The sequence below is a fragment of the Plutella xylostella genome, chromosome 22 (assembly GCF_932276165.1).
Source record: "Plutella xylostella chromosome 22, ilPluXylo3.1, whole genome shotgun sequence".
Lineage (NCBI taxonomy): Eukaryota > Metazoa > Arthropoda > Insecta > Lepidoptera > Plutellidae > Plutella > Plutella xylostella.
In genome coordinates, this window is record NC_064002.1 from 9,376,061 (window position 1) to 9,393,902 (window position 17,842).

At 37.6% G+C, this 17,842-nt stretch overlaps 1 protein-coding gene across 1 annotated transcript in view; it reads left to right on the plus strand.

Annotated features, from left to right (window-relative positions):
- LOC105388282 (elongation of very long chain fatty acids protein 6) overlaps positions 1-17,842 on the plus strand; it is a 38,271-nt gene that overhangs the window by 15,073 nt on the left and 5,356 nt on the right. Inside the window, exon 3 of the mRNA XM_011559166.3 lies at positions 17,490-17,711. Coding sequence (XP_011557468.1) covers positions 17,490-17,711 — 222 coding nt within the window. The remainder of the gene's footprint in view (positions 1-17,489; positions 17,712-17,842) is intronic.

The window sequence follows — 17,842 nt, forward strand, 5'->3', positions numbered from 1 at the left end:
CAAGATGATGCTGTCTGCAGATAATATAACACTCTAAATAATTACTTCGAGACACTTACCTACATAAAATAAACACAGAGCGACAACTCTGCTGTTATCTTACCTGATTAAACAATAAAGATAAGTAATAACAATAATTGCAGACAAGGCATCTGTACGGTTATATATATTATTATTTATCCTTAAGATATAATTAGGTACATAGCTCTTTTGCCAAAACCATTCTTCCATACAGGACCAACCATTAACATGACAATGTGCATTATGTTCCAGATATGTACACTTTACCGACATACTTTTAAGCCACATATTATTCATCATCTTCGTTACTTGTATGTAACATCTACAGTGAAAGCAGTCTAAACTTCAAGCAATAATATAATATGATTACTTTGCACGTCTTGCAGTACGTACATCCTTACCTACATCCTACCACCAGTCATAATCCACATTCTAATATTTTCCAGAAATCAACTATCAATAAAGTAAAGTATCTTATTATGACGATTAGTAAATCGTATGATTCAACGTCACAAGTTATCTTGTTTTCTAACATTTGCGTCAACTCTAAATGATCATAGTCATTTTAAACGGGTTTAGATATTTAGTGACCCTTAATATTCGTTAGTTAATTGATTTCAATACTGACGTATTCGATCACATTAGAATAGTTCTAAATACCTGGTAATTTAAAATTATAGTTTTTCTGAATCTGTTTAATCGATTGTTTATATTTGCTTGTTACTCATTATATCATTAGAGAACAACATTTAAATCTATTAAGTATAATTAAATGTTTTTTTCAATTATAAATTTCATGACGCATTTATACCTCGTTTTGAATCGATTATTCAAGAACCCTGATCAGTAAACTGGTGAACACCCTCCAATTATCAAACCCAGTGTACGAGAGCATACACATTTCATGAAGGTTTTCCGCCTTTTGTACCTCTATAATGTATTTTTCAAATCATTATAATATTTACATAGATCATAGTGAGACCGATGTATGAAGATTCTTTCAGTTACATGATCAAAAAGTTCCTTTCAACGCAATTTCTTTCCAGCCCAAAGTTCAAAGGCGTACATACATACTACATAATACGCGATACATATATTTTTATAACATGAATCTTTTGGCTGTGACATTGAAATAAGTAAATACGTTGTTTTTGCTAATGTGTCGGTTGTATAAGGAGGCAGCTTATAACCATCATATAACATTGTGGAAACACACACACACACATGTAATTATTTCTAAGATCTTTGTTTAACCTATGAGTATTTTGTCTGCTTGAAGCAAATACTTACAGGAATACTCTTTTGGCCCTAATACAAAACAGATGACATAATGACGCCACATCTGTAGAACCTTTGACACAATATCCCCGTTGATGTAACTGAAATCTCACGAGCCTATCATCTTTATTACTATCGCTGTAAAAGCGAATGTCTTTTGATGTGATCGTTACTTTCTCAATAGGTACCCACTTAGACGATGTGTTTGCCTTTATGAAGCAATTTATTGAGTAATATTGGTCACGCCTTCGATACACTATTACGTTGTAAAGAGGGTGTGAAAAGTAATTTTCCAAGCGGTACAATAATAAAAACTTTGTTTTTCTCGTCTATATTTTTTACCGTGTCATAGCAGTTAATAGTGAGTATAATTTGTAGGATAAAAAGTTAAGACAAGGTAGCTACCATTAGCAGGTAATTATTTCGTTAACTAGCGTAACCTCTACTTTGCGGTCGCCATCCTGTATTCAATTCAAATAAAAGAGGATGCTTCAATTGTCTTCTCATTCATTAGTTTGCAAGTAAAAAATGTAGGAAAAAACACAAACAAAGATACTTTTTTAAACAAGTTCACGGTATTCTTTCGAGGTTACGGTCGTGTGTGTTTGTATTTAGTACAAGTAATTTAGGTGTTCGTTGACCTATAAATAGGTACTTTACTAAAACGCAACTTGGTATCTAATGATTTGATTGCCTGTACTGATTGTCTGTTGTCAATACCAATAAACTTATTATTAAGTATAGGGTGTTACAAAAAGGGTTTCCGCGAATTTACAAAACTCGTAGAACAAAAGTAGTACCTTTGCAACAAGCAGTAAAGGCAAAAAAGTAATATTCTTTGCGTTTTCACAAAACCTAAATTTTATCATTAGTTTAAAAAGAAACTATTTCAAATCCAATCAAGCCATGATAGAAATGAGCCATTTAACAGACACACTATCCCAATTCTTATTGGTCGCTTCGTCCAATATCTTAGTATTCGGCGGTGGTCGCGGTTGCGCGTGCGTCGATTTTTCACATTATGCAACACCACTGCCCACTTTCTAACCTGACTGACTGACCGTCTGCGAATGTAAGGCGACACTTACCACAGAGGCGTATGCTGGTAAGCTTTAACACCACAATACGGAATTAAAAATGGCGAAGAAGTAACTTTGGATGAATGTTCGAAGTAAGAAATCAAATCTGTACTGTAGCATGGACCCTCGTAATAGGATCTAATATGGATGTGGATTATGCTGAAGCCACAAATTCAAATTTTAGTGCTGTCAAAACCTTAAATTACTTGTTTAAAATTTGACTCTATGAGACTTTCCATAAATCTAATTTTCCACTGACAAAATTTACGCTGACATTTTGACATCGCAAAATTAAATTCTATCAATATCACTAGCGGTACCGTATTGTCAACACTAGAAGCGATACCACGGAGCCTCATGTAGACAGAGTAGATAGGTGTCGTTGATTTAGCAACAATTGGATATCCGTCGCGGAGGAGTGGGCCACGGCGAAACAACAAAATTATATACTTGAGTGTGTTGACCTAACGTCATTTGGACGAGATATGCAGTAAGCGTACACGCCAATCAATTTCCTGGGAAGATAATTGTTGTCTTGTGAAACTAAACGCTACCCTTCATTAGTCGGCTTAAATGGATGGACTGTTGACATAACCAAGATTGTGAGATTTTATTGTTTCAACGTTAATTTTCTCCCTATATCATTGCTTTTGCAAACCAAATACTCCGGACTAGGGATAGCTAACGTAAATGTACCATATTCATGATTAGGAGTGTCATCTATAGTAATCATGCACACAGATGACAGTGTTTCTCAGACAAGCTGTTTCCACTATAATGTCCATTCCCCTTGCGGCGGCGGCGGTGGCCCACTGCTCGCAGTAGGTTACGGGCCCGACTGGTTTCCGTCTGACGTAACTATTATGTCAATCCGGCCAGTAATCCGCGGATGAAATGTTTGAGAATGCTGCGTTCCGGTTCTCTATGGAGGTCAAGCGTATTTTAGAAAAACGTTCTTTTTTCAAATTTTGTTAGATAAGGAAGTAAATTGGTGTTGAGTGGAAAGTTATAGTTATAGCACATTAGTTGAGATTGCTAACTAAACTTGCAGCAGTAGATGATTGTTGGATGATGATGATGATGATTGAACTTGACTTCAATACGGTGAAGTTTATGTTGGGTGTTGTGTATGCTCCTCCCAACTCCGACTACTTTGACGCGCTTGAACAATTGCTGGACACACATCTGCCAGAATACGAACATGCAGTGCTGATGGGTGATTTTAACACCTGCCTTCTGCAACATAATGTCCGTTCCCGTAAGCTTCTCTCATTGACTACTTCTCTCAATCTCCACATCCCTAAATTAGATCCCACTCACCATGTCAATGACTCCCATACCCTCATAGATCACATAATCACATCAAACAAGGAACGGATTGCATCCCACGGTCAGTTTACTGCCTCTGGATTTTCTCACCATGACCTGATCTTTGCTTCATATAAACTTAAAGTCCCCAAACCCAAACCTAAAATTATATTTCAGCGTAGCTTTGCGAGAATGGACCAGGAAAAATTGGCTAAAGACGCAGCTAACACGGACTGGTCACAAATAGAGGGCATGGATAGTATCGATGATATGGTCAAGTGCTTTAATAGCCTCGTCACCGACCTACTCGATCGTCATGCGCCTCTCCATCCAGTCCGCATGAAGCGGCCCCCAGCCCCTTGGCTGACAGCTGAGATACGCAGACAGATGGCACATCGAGATGCACTGCGACGCAAACATAAAAAAGATCCATCGGAGACTAACTGGAACCACTTCAAACGTGCACGTAACCGATGCAATACGATGATACGCAATGCTAAGCGTCGTCATATACACTCGTGTGTCAAAAATTGTTCGTCAAAAAACCTTTGGCAATTTCTCCATTCTTTGGGTTTCGGTAAGTGCAGGAGTGACGTACCCCTGTCTGTCGACAAGGAAGGCCTTAATCGCCATTTCTCATCCCCTCCCCATACCCTTGATCCTTGCACCAAAGCTCTGACGATAAATCGCATTCAAGCTCTCCCTGTAGCAGCATCAAGTGCATTCTACTTCTCACCGGCTACTGAATCAGATATAAAAAAGATTATTCTCTCCATCCCAAGCAAGGCGGTAGGTAATGACGGCATTGGTCGTGATATGCTGCTCCCCATTCTCCAATCCATCCTATCTCCTATTACCTACATCATTAACTTTTCCTTATCCTCAGGCACGTTTCCTCTCCTTTGGAAATATGCCTTCATGGTTCCCGTTCCCAAAATTTCAGATCCTGTTGAGTTCAAGCATTACCGGCCTATATCCATTCTACCATTTCTTTCTAAGGTCCTTGAACGTGTGGTGATGCGACAGTTCTCAAATTTCCTCTCATGTAATAATCTCCTAAATCCTTATCAGTCGGGATTTCGTCCATCCCATAGTACCTGCTCTGCCCTAATAAAAATAACAGATGACTTTCGTAAGGCCGTGGACGATCGCCAATTAACTCTCCTGACACTGCTTGATTTTAGCAACGCGTTCAACTGCGTGGATCATGACATCCTCTTGTCCATACTCCGGTCTCTCAATATATCTGGTTTAGTAGCCGAGTGGTTCACTTCATATCTGTGTGATCGCCGACAACGCATCCGTACGGATAACGTTGAATCGGATTGGTGTGATGTTACAGCCGGCGTTCCGCAGGGTGGTGTCCTTTCCCCTATCCTATTTTCCGTATTCATCAACACCCTTGTATCCGTCCTTCAGTATAGCTCCTACCACCTGTACGCTGATGACCTTCAGTTGTATGTTTCATGTGGTCCCGATGACGTCCTAGAGGCAATTAACAAGATGAGTGCCGATCTTGAAGCAGTCAAAACTTGGACAGCTCATTATGGTCTTCTTGTTAATCCCTCAAAGACGCAAGTTATGTTTGTGGGCAGCAGGTTTCACCTGGCCAGACTTGGACCGTTACCACCCGTTGTGTTCGATGGAATTAGCTTGTCATACTGTGACAATGTAAAAAATCTTGGTCTCCACATACAGAGCAATTTGTCTTGGGAGCTGCAGGTTTCTGAGGTCAGCCGTAAGATCTATGCATCCATGCATGGACTTAAACGCCTTCAGAACTTCCTGCCGTACTCAACCAAAGTTACGCTAGTCAACTCAGTGTTGCTCCCAATTATTGATTATGCAGATGTGTGCTATCCTGATCTCACCGAAGAGCTACTTGATAAACTCGACCGTCTGCTCAACTTATGCATTCGCTATATTTTTGGCCTGCGTAAGTATGATCATGTCTCTGATTTTCGTAACAAACTCAAGTGGCTCAATATCCGTCACCGAAGGAATGCTCATATTCTATCTCTCGTTCATAGTATAGTCTACAATGCTTGTGCCCCATCCTACCTAACAGAACGCTTCACGTTCTTCGACTTTTCTGACCGTCCTCAACGGTCAAGTCGCAATCTTCTCTTTCGTACCCCAGAGCATAATGCGGCAGGGTATTCTGATTCTTTCACTGTGACAGCGGTTCGCTTGTGGAACAAGTTACCACTGGATATAAGACAAACTAAGTCTATAGATCTTTTTAAATCTAAAGTTCGTCTCCACTACCTCCAAGAGCAGAACATTCTGCCTAACTGATCCCTATCTGTGTGATGATGATGATGATAGTAATTTTATGTATGTATTTATGTATGTATGTATGTATGTAATGTATTTATTTAGGTATCATGTGTATATTTATATTGTATAGATAGGTATATATTAAGATATTAATATTTCGGTTAAGTACTCAATATAAACCATCTTCTTTCCTCAAAGCCTTAAGCACTACCTGTGGGGTCCACTATTACGGCACTAACACACGCGTTCGTTGTATAATAATATCGGGATGGTCTAGGTGCAATGCGACCGCTCCGCTCGGCGGCTAGGTGACGAATGCCCCCACCCGCCGTTACGTCGGGTCGCCTGCATAGTCCATACCAACTTACTCATTAGTGGTAAACACCACATCTCTTTCTTGTCAATAAGAAATAGATACACAATGTACATATTAATTAATTATTTATTTAATAATTTATATTATGATAATTTTAGTAAAGGACGATCTTAATCACTTATTGTTGCTTATTACGTAAGAAGCAATCCAAGTGATCTGTCTCGTGAGCTCTATGATTATAATAACCTAAATACTGTACAAATCATTTCGAGGCCAAATGTACCTGCTATGATTTATAATATTTTACACAATTGATTTTAGAATAAATTTTAATATCTCATAATGTTGCCATCGTGTTAATCAACAATCATTTAATTTACATTATCATTTATATTGTTATTTTATTAATTAGGCAAATAATGAATTAATAACTTAATGAATTTTAATTAACATCCTTTAAATCGTCTTAATCTATATATTTCATATTCTAATTATGTAAATCCTTTTATCATCATTTTTAATCCATCTTATCTTCACCTTCTTCTATTTCTCCATTCATGTCACTATTTTCCTCACCTTTGTCACAAACCTTCCATTCTCCCTCAACTTTCTTTAAATGAATTATATTTCTGCGAAATTCTTGCCCGGTTTCATCGTTTCTAACATTTATTTCAGATCCTTTTGTACCCACTACAGTGTGGGGAACAGGATTAAAATTGGGAGTCAATTTGTTATCTTTTACTAAATTTTTTACGTACACTTTTTGGCCAAGTTCAAGCTCATTTTCTTTAGCTTTTCTTTTCCTGTCCTGAACCTCCTTTCCAATAGTTTTCATTTCCCTATCTTTGTCTCTAACATCTGAATCTATCTGCGAATTTTCGAAATCTATAAGAGATGGAATTTTGTCCCTAAATTGTCTTTTAAAGAAAAGTTCTGATGGTGTTTTGCCTGTAGTAGAGTGGGGCGTACTGTTGTACATAGACAGATATTTAAGAAGGTCATCTTTCCAATCAGTCTTTTGAAGCTGACTGATTTTCAGACGCTTCAAAATGTCTCTATTTTGGCGCTCCACTTCACCGTTCTGCTGTGGCCAATAGGGAATGGTGTTGTACATGCGGATCCCATATTCTGAGCAAAAGGTTTTAAACTCAGCGCATGCAAATTGTTTCCCATTGTCCGCAGTTAAGGTTACTGGGTTACCTAGTCTGGAGAAAATTTCTTTTAGTATTTTTATTGTTTCCGTCGCTGTTATGGATGTCATTACCTTTATTTCTTTGTAACGACTGTAGTAGTCGATAATCACGAACAAGTAGTGTCCACTGGGTAAAGGACCAAGAAAATCGACTGCCACATCGATCCAGGCTTGGACTGGTAGTTCACGGCGCTTCATGGGGTTTGGTGGATTTGGTGCAGATACTAGGGTACATCCTCTACAGGCTTTAACTAAAAGTTCCGCATCCCTGTCGATCTTAGGCCACCAAACCTTAGTGCGCAACCTAGATTTCATGGCCACAATGCCGGGGTGGCCCTCATGAGCTGCCTCTAAAACTCGGTGTCTGAGCTTAGTTGGAATGACGATTTTGCTACCCCTCAGTAACAAGTTTTCGTGCATGCTGAGCTCATTCTCGAAGACCTTGTACCCATTGACTTTAGCATCCCAGTTTCCGCTCAATAGTCCCTCTTTAACCAACTTAAAGTCGTCGTCTTCTGATGAAGCTAACTCAATGTCGCTGAGTGGGAGAGCAACCGGGCGGGAGTATTCAACTACTTTCTGAATATAATTCACATCTTCCTCAAAGGGTACGCTTGTGCTTTTTTGACAAAGCCTTGAAAGAGGATCAGCAATATTGCTTTTCCCAGTACAATAAACAATTCTGTACTTATAGGACTGTAGTCTTAGTACCCAACGTTCTATTCTCGGGCACGGCTTTGAATGTGGGCCAAAAATTACTTCGAGGGGCTTATGATCAGTGATGAGGTCAAAAGTCTCCTTTCCGTATAGATACATATAAAAATGCTCTACTGCCCAAACGAGAGCCAAAGCTTCCTTCTCTGTTTGACAGTAACGTTTCTCAGTATCAGTTAAACTTTTATTGCCATATGCTATTATTCTGGGCCCGCGTGAATCATGCTGTATGAGGACAGCTCCTAGTCCAACCGGACTGGCGTCGGCCATAACTTGCGTTTTGTCCCGTGGGTCATAAAACCCGAGAGTGCTTATGTTGTTTAGACACGCTTTTATTTTTTGAAAGGCTCGATCTTGTTCAGATTTCCAGTACGGGGCTATGTTTGAGTTTTTTCCTAATTTGAGCCGCAAAAGTTTCCTTATTGGGTCGGTTATAGTCGCTAAGTTAGGAATCCATTTTCCGACAAAATTTACAAGCCCTAACAAACTTTGGATCTCTTCTATAGTGTCTGGACGCCTAAACGATTCGATAACCTTTACGTACTTATCCAACGGTTTTACCCCATCGGCAGACAGTTGGTGCCCTAGAAATGTTACATTTTTTATCCCAAAAATGCATTTCTTATCATTTAGTCTGACATTATTATGTTTTAGTACTTCCAATACCTGTTTTAATCTACCATTGTGATCAGACTCATTGGCACCAAAGACCACTATGTCGTCAATAAAATTTACAACGCCATCACATGGTAATAAAATCCGTTCGAGAATCTTTTGAAAATGTTCGGGTGCGCACGATATGCCGAACATTAGGCGTTTATATCTATATAAGCCTTTGCTTGCAATAAATGTAGTAATATGTCTACTAGATTCGCTGATTTCAATTTGATGAAAAGCACTCAAAATATCTAATTTTGAAAATATGGTTGACTTCCGGAAATTAGATATTAATTGGTCTATAGTGGGAAGGGGATGATTCTCCCTAATTATGGCTTTATTAGCGCAGCGCATATCTACGCAAACTCTTATATCTCCATCGCCTTTGATCACTGGCACTAAAGGAGAAACCCAAGCTGATGGTTCATTAACCGGTTCAACTATGCCAAGAGCTACTAGTTCATTGATTTTGTTATTTATTTTTTCTTCTAGAGGAATGGGTACTCTACGATATGGTTGACTTATTGGCTTTACGGAATCGTCAATTGCTATTTCTAAAGTCACATCCTTAAATTTTGGAAATTCCTCCTTTTTATCGTAAACAGAATTAATGCCGAGTCCTATTTTTAATATCCCTAGTAAAACTGCGGTTTCTTTGCCTAACAAGTCTCGTTCACCATCTTTGATAACGTAAAACACTGCTTGTTTCGAGTTAACTCCTACTTTGATACAAGCCTCAAAAGAGCCTAGAACTGTCAATGGTGTCTGTGACCCATATGCCATAAATGTTTTATTTGGATTTTTTACCTGATTTTTTATTTTTACATTACAATCTTTTAATTGTGTCCATGTTTTACTACTTATTATATTGCATTTACTGCCAGAATCTATAATCATATCAATCATGACTCCACCTAGCTCACAGTTTACAACATCATCATCATCAATATGGAATATATAATCGATTTTCTCTTTTTGTGTTCCATTTTCAGGTTTTTTATAATATTTGGGTTTCTTAACATTCTTGTTTCTATCAAAATCTAGTTTTCTTTTATCAGCTCTAGTTCTACATTGACTTTGAAAATGTCCTATATATTTGCATTTATTACATTGTTTACTTCTAGCCGGGCAAGTGCTACTGTCGCTGTTGTGTCTGTTGCTACCGCACCTTGTGCATTGTGAACCTTTATTATTATGTGTTCCGATTTTATTAACGAATTGATCAGAATTATCTCGCGGATTGAAATTGTTTAATTGTCTGTCCACAGCTTCAATAGCATTTGCCTCTGTTATAATTTTATCTAAAGTAGCTGCGTCACCTATAGTCAAGATTTTTTTTCTCAGCTCTGTGGAACTACATTTTTCCGTGATTTGGTCAATCAAATTGTCTTCTTCCTTAGCGAAGTTACATTTTTTACTTTGGTGTCGTAGCCTTATCAGAAATTTTTCGAATTTCTCTCCTTGCTCTTGTTTTAATAGTCGAAACAAATGACGTTCGTAAACATTACTCTGTTTAGGAGAGAAATATTCGTCTAACTTCTGTATGGCTACTTTAAATACATCTATGGACGAATTTTCGCCAGAGCATTCCACATGAGCACCAGGTAGGTTAAAATAAACCTCTTGTAAGGTCAAACCCCCGCTATGTAAGAGCGTTGCTCTTTTCTTCTCCGCGTTATCAACATTGGATGCAGTTGAAAATAGTTCAAACGCTCTTTTCCATTTTTCCCATCGTTGGCCAACCGACGCGGGATCACCTTCGCAATCGAACGGCTCCAGTGTGGGTAGCTGGGCCATTGTTTATCTCTGCAACAATTATTATAATCAGGCAACTTGGCTCATAGCCATACTGTAGTCTGATAACAACAACTGAGCTAGATAGTTAGTTTTTCAACATTGACAGTACATAACCTGCCTCTTATTATTTTAGGTAGTTCTAATCAATAAGGAGTTCCCCAGCATTTGTTGTTGAAAAGTAGGCAATACATTTTCAACATATATATTTATTAAATTTAATTATAATTTATAATTAATTTGTAATTTATGCATGTATAAAAGTCATCTTATATTAATTTGTAAAAAGGTTTCTAAATTTTGTATTTTTATTATTATTATTATTTTTAATTACATTTCGTATTAACTATGTGGATGTTATTTAATATATAGAACAATACTACTACTTGGAACTATACTGGTAATAAATATGCAACGTAATCTAATCCAGTAGGTAAGTGTTGATCACAGCGAGTACCAATCTATTTATATCTTTATCATAAATCATTAAAATTATAGGTAATCTATGTTTAATAAACAAAACAGTCCATCCATCCACGGCATAGTTTTTGTAACTTATTGTTCTATGACAATATTGCCATTAGGTTAAGTAAAGTAACTACAGTAACAACATGCTGGGCAACTGCTTTTTCGATACATTACATATTTCTACCTATTAGCAATTCTCAACTTGCCTCATAATGAGTTCGACTCATTTAGACAATACCGGCCTTGTCTTATTTAATCTGATTTAAATAATATTTTGAATATTGACAATTCTCAACTTGCCTTTATCAGTACCTAATAAATCTTATACTAACATACTCCATACATTCACAACTTGACAATTCACAACTTGTCTCAGGATACATAATCAGTCAAATTGTAATCCCAACATCATCCGTGTCGATGATACTTTATCCGTTTATCAGTAGGTACCACCAATCAAGCAAGCAATAGCAATAGCAATTTAGCAATAGGCAGTGTGAAAAGTTCAATCTCCGGTATTCAAACATTGCAAATCGATTTAACACATATTTACTGTTGTCAACTTGTTATCGAGTCATTAATTAACCGGTACGTAGGCAGGTAAACAATGCAAATAAATAGTATGTACATAAAAGGTATGCAGTTATGTATGATACAGTAAGTTTGGGTTCTCAGTATTGTTTACTTTGTATCTTAACAAAATAACATTTAACTAAGTAGCTATTATGTAACTTTAGTGTGCTTATTATGTAAGTACTATAGGACCTATGAGTACTAATGTACCTAATAGGTGCTATTATTTTTCATTAGTTAATTCTAAATGACCCTATGGCTTATATTCTTAACATGTAAGTAAATAAGTTTAGTGATATTGATCTAAAAAAGATCTGTACTTATTTATTATGCAAGAAATTCCTTGGCAGTATCATTTTATTTACAACAAAGGTATTTGTAACGTTTGAACACCATTCCGATAGCAATATTTTATCGCTTTTGTGATTTTCTCAGCAAGTAAACAAGCATGGTGGCACCTTTTTAAAAACCGGATTTTTTGTTTGGAGTATAAATTGATTAGGTACTCACGATTATCCTTCGTCGCCAGTTTGTGGGGTCCCCTATTACGGCACTAACACACGCGTTCGTTGTATAATAATATCGGGATGGTCTAGGTGCAATGCGACCGCTCCGCTCGGCGGCTAGGTGACGAATGCCCCCACCCGCCGTTACGTCGGGTCGCCTGCATAGTCCATACCAACTTACTCATTAGTGGTAAACACCACACTACCAATCACTTTTTCAACATCACCAAAGGTTAACTGGTAGAAAATGCTGCTAGCATTAAGTTCGCCTTTGTACCAATTTACTTTGTGCAATAAAGAATTTAATAATAATAATAGTAGAACTCTTTACCGTATTCAATAATCCAGATTTAGCTATAAATAGCGATGTGTTGGTTGGGTTTTTTTAAATGCGGAAGACGGTGACCAAGGCTGGTCTGATAAAACCGGAAGCATAGGGCAAATATCTTTTCTACAGACTATTTTATCCAGCAACCCTTTCTCTCTCAAACCAATCAGTGGCATTTACTGTAGTTATGATAGTGCACGAGAGGCACAAATAAGTTAGCGTCTCAAAGTCCGTCCTTTCCAAACAGGCAAACGTAAAAACCACACGAATATAGGAAGAATCGAAATGCACGCAACCAAGCTCATGACGCAAAAAGTCTGGTCCAGTTTAATTATGACGCCAAGGGAAAGACCGGTCTCAAAGTCAACCGGTCCCCAAAAATGAAGTGGAAGGTCTGGAAAGATACATAATGTTAATTAGCTTCGGGTGGAAATCTTTGAAAGAGTGTCCCGACAGGTTTTGTATTGACGCACGTAGAGTTGAACGCCCAGCTTCCTTTCTCAACGCAAGGACTAAGGGAAAAACCCCTCGTTCTGAAAGCATTTAAGTTGGTTTTATTTATTTGCGTTGCTTCGCTTCTATATTCCTGATCCTCACCTCATTTGTGGTACCAAATTCCAGGAACCAAATTCATTCGATTCGACCGATTAAATAGAAGACACAAGCTATATGACTAAAAGTTTTCTATGTTTCGTGTAATTAGCCAGTCCCGTCGACCCTGATTATGATTACCACTGACTACTGAGACTCGGGCCACAATCAGCACAGGATAATAAAATGCAGTATGAATGTCCCACTCAGCGGTACTTGTGAGTCTAATGACTCTGCTAGTAGTTACATACACGTGTAGCGTAGGCAAGCGATAATATGCGTTACCAGAGTCTGAGTGTAGTATACGCCCTTTCGTGGTTATAGGTTTCATTTCCACGTAGTAAAATGTTACAGTTCGTATCCACATATCAATCTATTTCAGTGGTAATAATTCTGGGTGAATGACAGTGATGATAGCTTCAATAATGATAGCGTTTCCCTTCAGCTTGTTGTTTGTGATTTAGAATGATTTGTGGAAAACACTTAGAGGCACGCCAGGAGTCATAAGTCTAGTTTAATATGTCATCTACGTAGGCCAGACCAGCAATTTAGAACAATAAGGTAATTGCTCCATTAGACATAGTCAGACAAATGCGTCTTTGCTATAAAATGCCCCTGTTTTCATTATAAATGTTTCTGATAACTGGGTCTTTTAGCAATTGACGTGCTCTTACAACATTTTAAAATAATATTATTATTCCATATTGACTATGGATATGATATAAATTTTTTATAAGTAATTTCATTGAATAGGTGAAGAACAATCGTTAGATATACCGCTAATTTCAGGTGGAAACTGTAAATATAAACTCGAGCCTAAGGGTGTCGGGAAAATTGCATATACGAGTAAGTTCGTGAAACCGTAACTAGTTCACACTGCCACTCTGAACTTACCTCCCACCAAGGCTGGAGCCCTGGAAAGTTCACAGAAGCTGCATACTCGCATAATGCTGTTATTTCAAGAACTTGCCCGTCGGAACAATGTCTTTGAACAGGCATTGTGTAAATTTCAACGAAGCCACTATGTTATGTTCCTGGCGGTTTCATCTTGGTTGCATAATTGATATACATTTCAGTGAATGGGAAAGAATTGCATGTTATCTGTTTTAACTAGAATCTGTGTTAATCACGGCTTTTATTGATCTTCGTCAATTTTGCGCTGTTATCTAAGAACTAATATATATGTACACATTGTATGCTATGTGTATACCAGTCAATTATATAACAAAGTTATCCCTAACAATGAACTTGATCAATAAATCGGCTTGTTTACGCATGACAAGGTCTATCGTATTTAATCGAATTAGATAATCAGGTCGTTCGCAGAATAAACTGTAGGCAACCGCGTGGTAGCCAGCCTAATCGTAATAGCAATATCTATCTTATCACATTTTTTTATTCTGCCCTTATAAAACCGAACATAAAACTAAAGTAAGACGAATGGACTGAAATGCTAACACTCGATAGAAACGTACATCGAAAAGGACAGCTGATATTATTGTTATCATAATTTATGATAGGTTTTTGAGTTAATTTTAATCGGAAAATTATACTTCAAACGCTGTATAGCTATGGCCCACCTGCAGTTTTATTGTGTTTATGTACATAGGTATTATTTTCAATTGATAAGCAAGCGATGAGTCGCTTCGGTTACAGTTTTAGGAAATGTTACACCTGTTTAAAGTACAAATTAATCGTACTAAAACTACTTCAAATACCAAATGTACAAAGCAATCTTCGTATATTTCATTCGGCTAACCAAATTAAGTGTGTTAATTTACTATTTAGTGCTTTAATGTAAATAGACCATGTTTATTCACGTGCCTAAATTATCATTATTGTCCTAGGTTCTGGACTAGTGTAGATATACACATTATAATTCTCTTCAATTAAAATCACAGCATTTAATACGATTATTTCTTAATCAATAATTACGGATAAACGATGTTAATTACCTTTATAAATATGCTTCAGAGATTTGCATTGTAATCTGAGTTCTTATATTTGTAAACTGTCGAAGCTGACGTAATCTTAACCCATAGTCCTTTTTAGGGTTCCGTAGCCAAAATGGCAAAAACGGAACCCTTATAGTTTCGTCATGTCCGTCTGTCCGTCTGTCCGTCTGTCCGTCTGTCACAGCCGATTTACTCGGAAACTATAAGTACTACAGTGATGAAATTTGATGGGAATATGTGTTGTATGAACCGCTACAAAAATATGACACTAAATAGTAAAAAAAAGAATTGGGGGTGGGGCCCCCCATACATGTAACTGAGGGATGAAATTTTTTTTTTCGATGTACATACCCGTGTGGGGTATCAATGGAAAGGTCTTTTAAAATGATATAAAGTTTTCTAAAAAACATTTTTCTTAAAGTGAACGGTTTTTGAGATATCAGCTCTCAAAGTCGTAAAAAGTATGTCCCCCCCCCTCTATTTTTATAACTACGGGGTATAAAATTCTAAAAAAAATAGAGGTGATGCATGCTAATTAACTCTTTCAACGATTTTTGGTTTGATCAAAGTATCTCTTATAGTTTTTGAGATAGGTTGATTTAACTGTAAATTATATTTGCTGCTACGGAACCCTTTGTGCGCGAGCCCGACTCGCACTTGGCCGGTTTTTTATATATATGATTATGTGCAGGCAATGCCTTTAACCTGTGTCCTCTCCTGCGGATACAAATGTGGACCTATCTTTAGCGCAATTCTGAAGGAACAAGTAATGTAAAGTTAAATAAACTTCAATTTTAATTCCGATTCACCTCTGTTTACCATTTCGGGATTACAGTCGTGAGCTTGTGTTTCCAACCGGACACTGAAATTACCATTAGAAAATTTTAATGCTTTTATATGGCTTGTATTTAAACCTCCACCAGAAATTATATGATAATGCCGCCAATAAATTCGAAATCTCCGCCAAAACGGATAAATCATCACCAAATCATGCTTCCCAAAATATTTTTGAAATGAACCAAATTATTTTTTACTGCATACTGTAAAACTATATTGACACCATTAAAATTCATTTCAAACCAAATAAAGTATATCATCGCTATATAGATGTAACCAATATATTATTTTATCAGTATCATTTTAATAATCCTTTCTAACCAAAAAAAGTAAAAGTAATTATTAAAAATTAAGTTTATACCAAATAATAAATAGCTAATCCCAAAACATAGTCACTTGTTAAATTGCTTTATGGATTAATTAAATCATTAGTATGTGTCTAGTAAAATCTATCCGTTACGCCATCTCCTCTCCCATTCGTGTGGCCGAGGGTTTGAATTTTGCCATGTACCAATAAATTCTATAGAAATAAGGAATTGAAATACAATTTATTATCGTTAAGTGCTTGGTGCTTGGGGTTTCTCTGATGGATCGTATCAGAAATGAGGTTATCTGTCAGAGGACTAAGGTTATTGACATAGCTGTCAAAATATGCAAGCTGAAATGGCAGTGGGCTGGTCATATCTGCCGAAGAACCGATAACTGTTGGGGTAGACGAGTTCTCGAGTGGAGACCTCGAACAGGCAAACGCAGCGTGGGACGCCCTCCTGCCCGCTGGACTGACGACCTTAGGCGGGTTGGGGTTGGATGAGGAAGGCCGAGGACCGAGTGTTGTGGCGCTCCTTGGGAGAGGCCTATGTCCAGCAGTGGATGATTATTGGCTGATGATCATGATGATGATAGGTAAATGTATGTATATGAGTATGCGGGCGCGGGGTGATGGCGCCGCTCAAATTTGACCTTGTCCAGAAGGGGTGATTTTGCCGCGATGTATTAAGGTCGATGTACTAGACATCAACATTGCGTCCACAAGCATCGCGCAAATTCAAAATCCATGCCGCACCACTCCTAAAGCCGCAAATGCCTACATATTAAAATTAACAGGTAAATCGATTACCTTTATACTATATTTTATATTTTTTTTGGGTAGGATAATTTGGTGATATAAAAAAAAATTAACACTTAGTTTTGGTGTTAATGTTTATATTTTAGTATAGCATAATTTGGTGATGATTTATCCGTTTTGGCGACGAAAAAGATTTTCTATTGTAAACTTGCAATTATTTGGAGGCGTGTTTATGTATTTTGGAACGTAAACGTTTTTTTTTGGGTTTCGATTTTGGAGTTGATTTAATTAATTTGGTTTTAATTTTTTTTTTGTGCAATGTATTAGCGTACAATTATTTTTTTTGGTGATGATTTAAATTGTACCCCTTTTATATTACGACCTTCAGATTATAAAATCTCTAGCTATCTCTTTCTCCCTTTAAGCATTTTTACAAAATCTAACAAAGATTGATCAACCCTTTCTACCCTGAATCTCCAACCCCCAAACTTCACATCTCCCTAACCCCCCGTCTCTTCACTTCCAGCTTCATCGAAGCGGACAAGGTCTCCGGCTTCTGGACGTGGATGTTCGTGCTGTCCAAGCTGCCGGAGCTCGGCGACACGGTGTTCATCGTGCTGCGCAAGAAGCCGCTCATCTTCCTGCACTGGTACCACCACATCACCGTGCTGCTCTACTCCTGGTTCAGCTTCACGGAGTACACGGCCAGTGCCAGGTGGTTCGTGGTGATGAATTACTGTGTGCATAGGTGAGTTGTTTGTTGAGATTTAGTTTACTAAGCCCCACTTTCACCACACTCTCTTAGATCATAACAAGGGATTAGGGGTTGACTTTTGACACATCTGTGAAGAATTTAGTATGGAGATGTCGTATAATCGA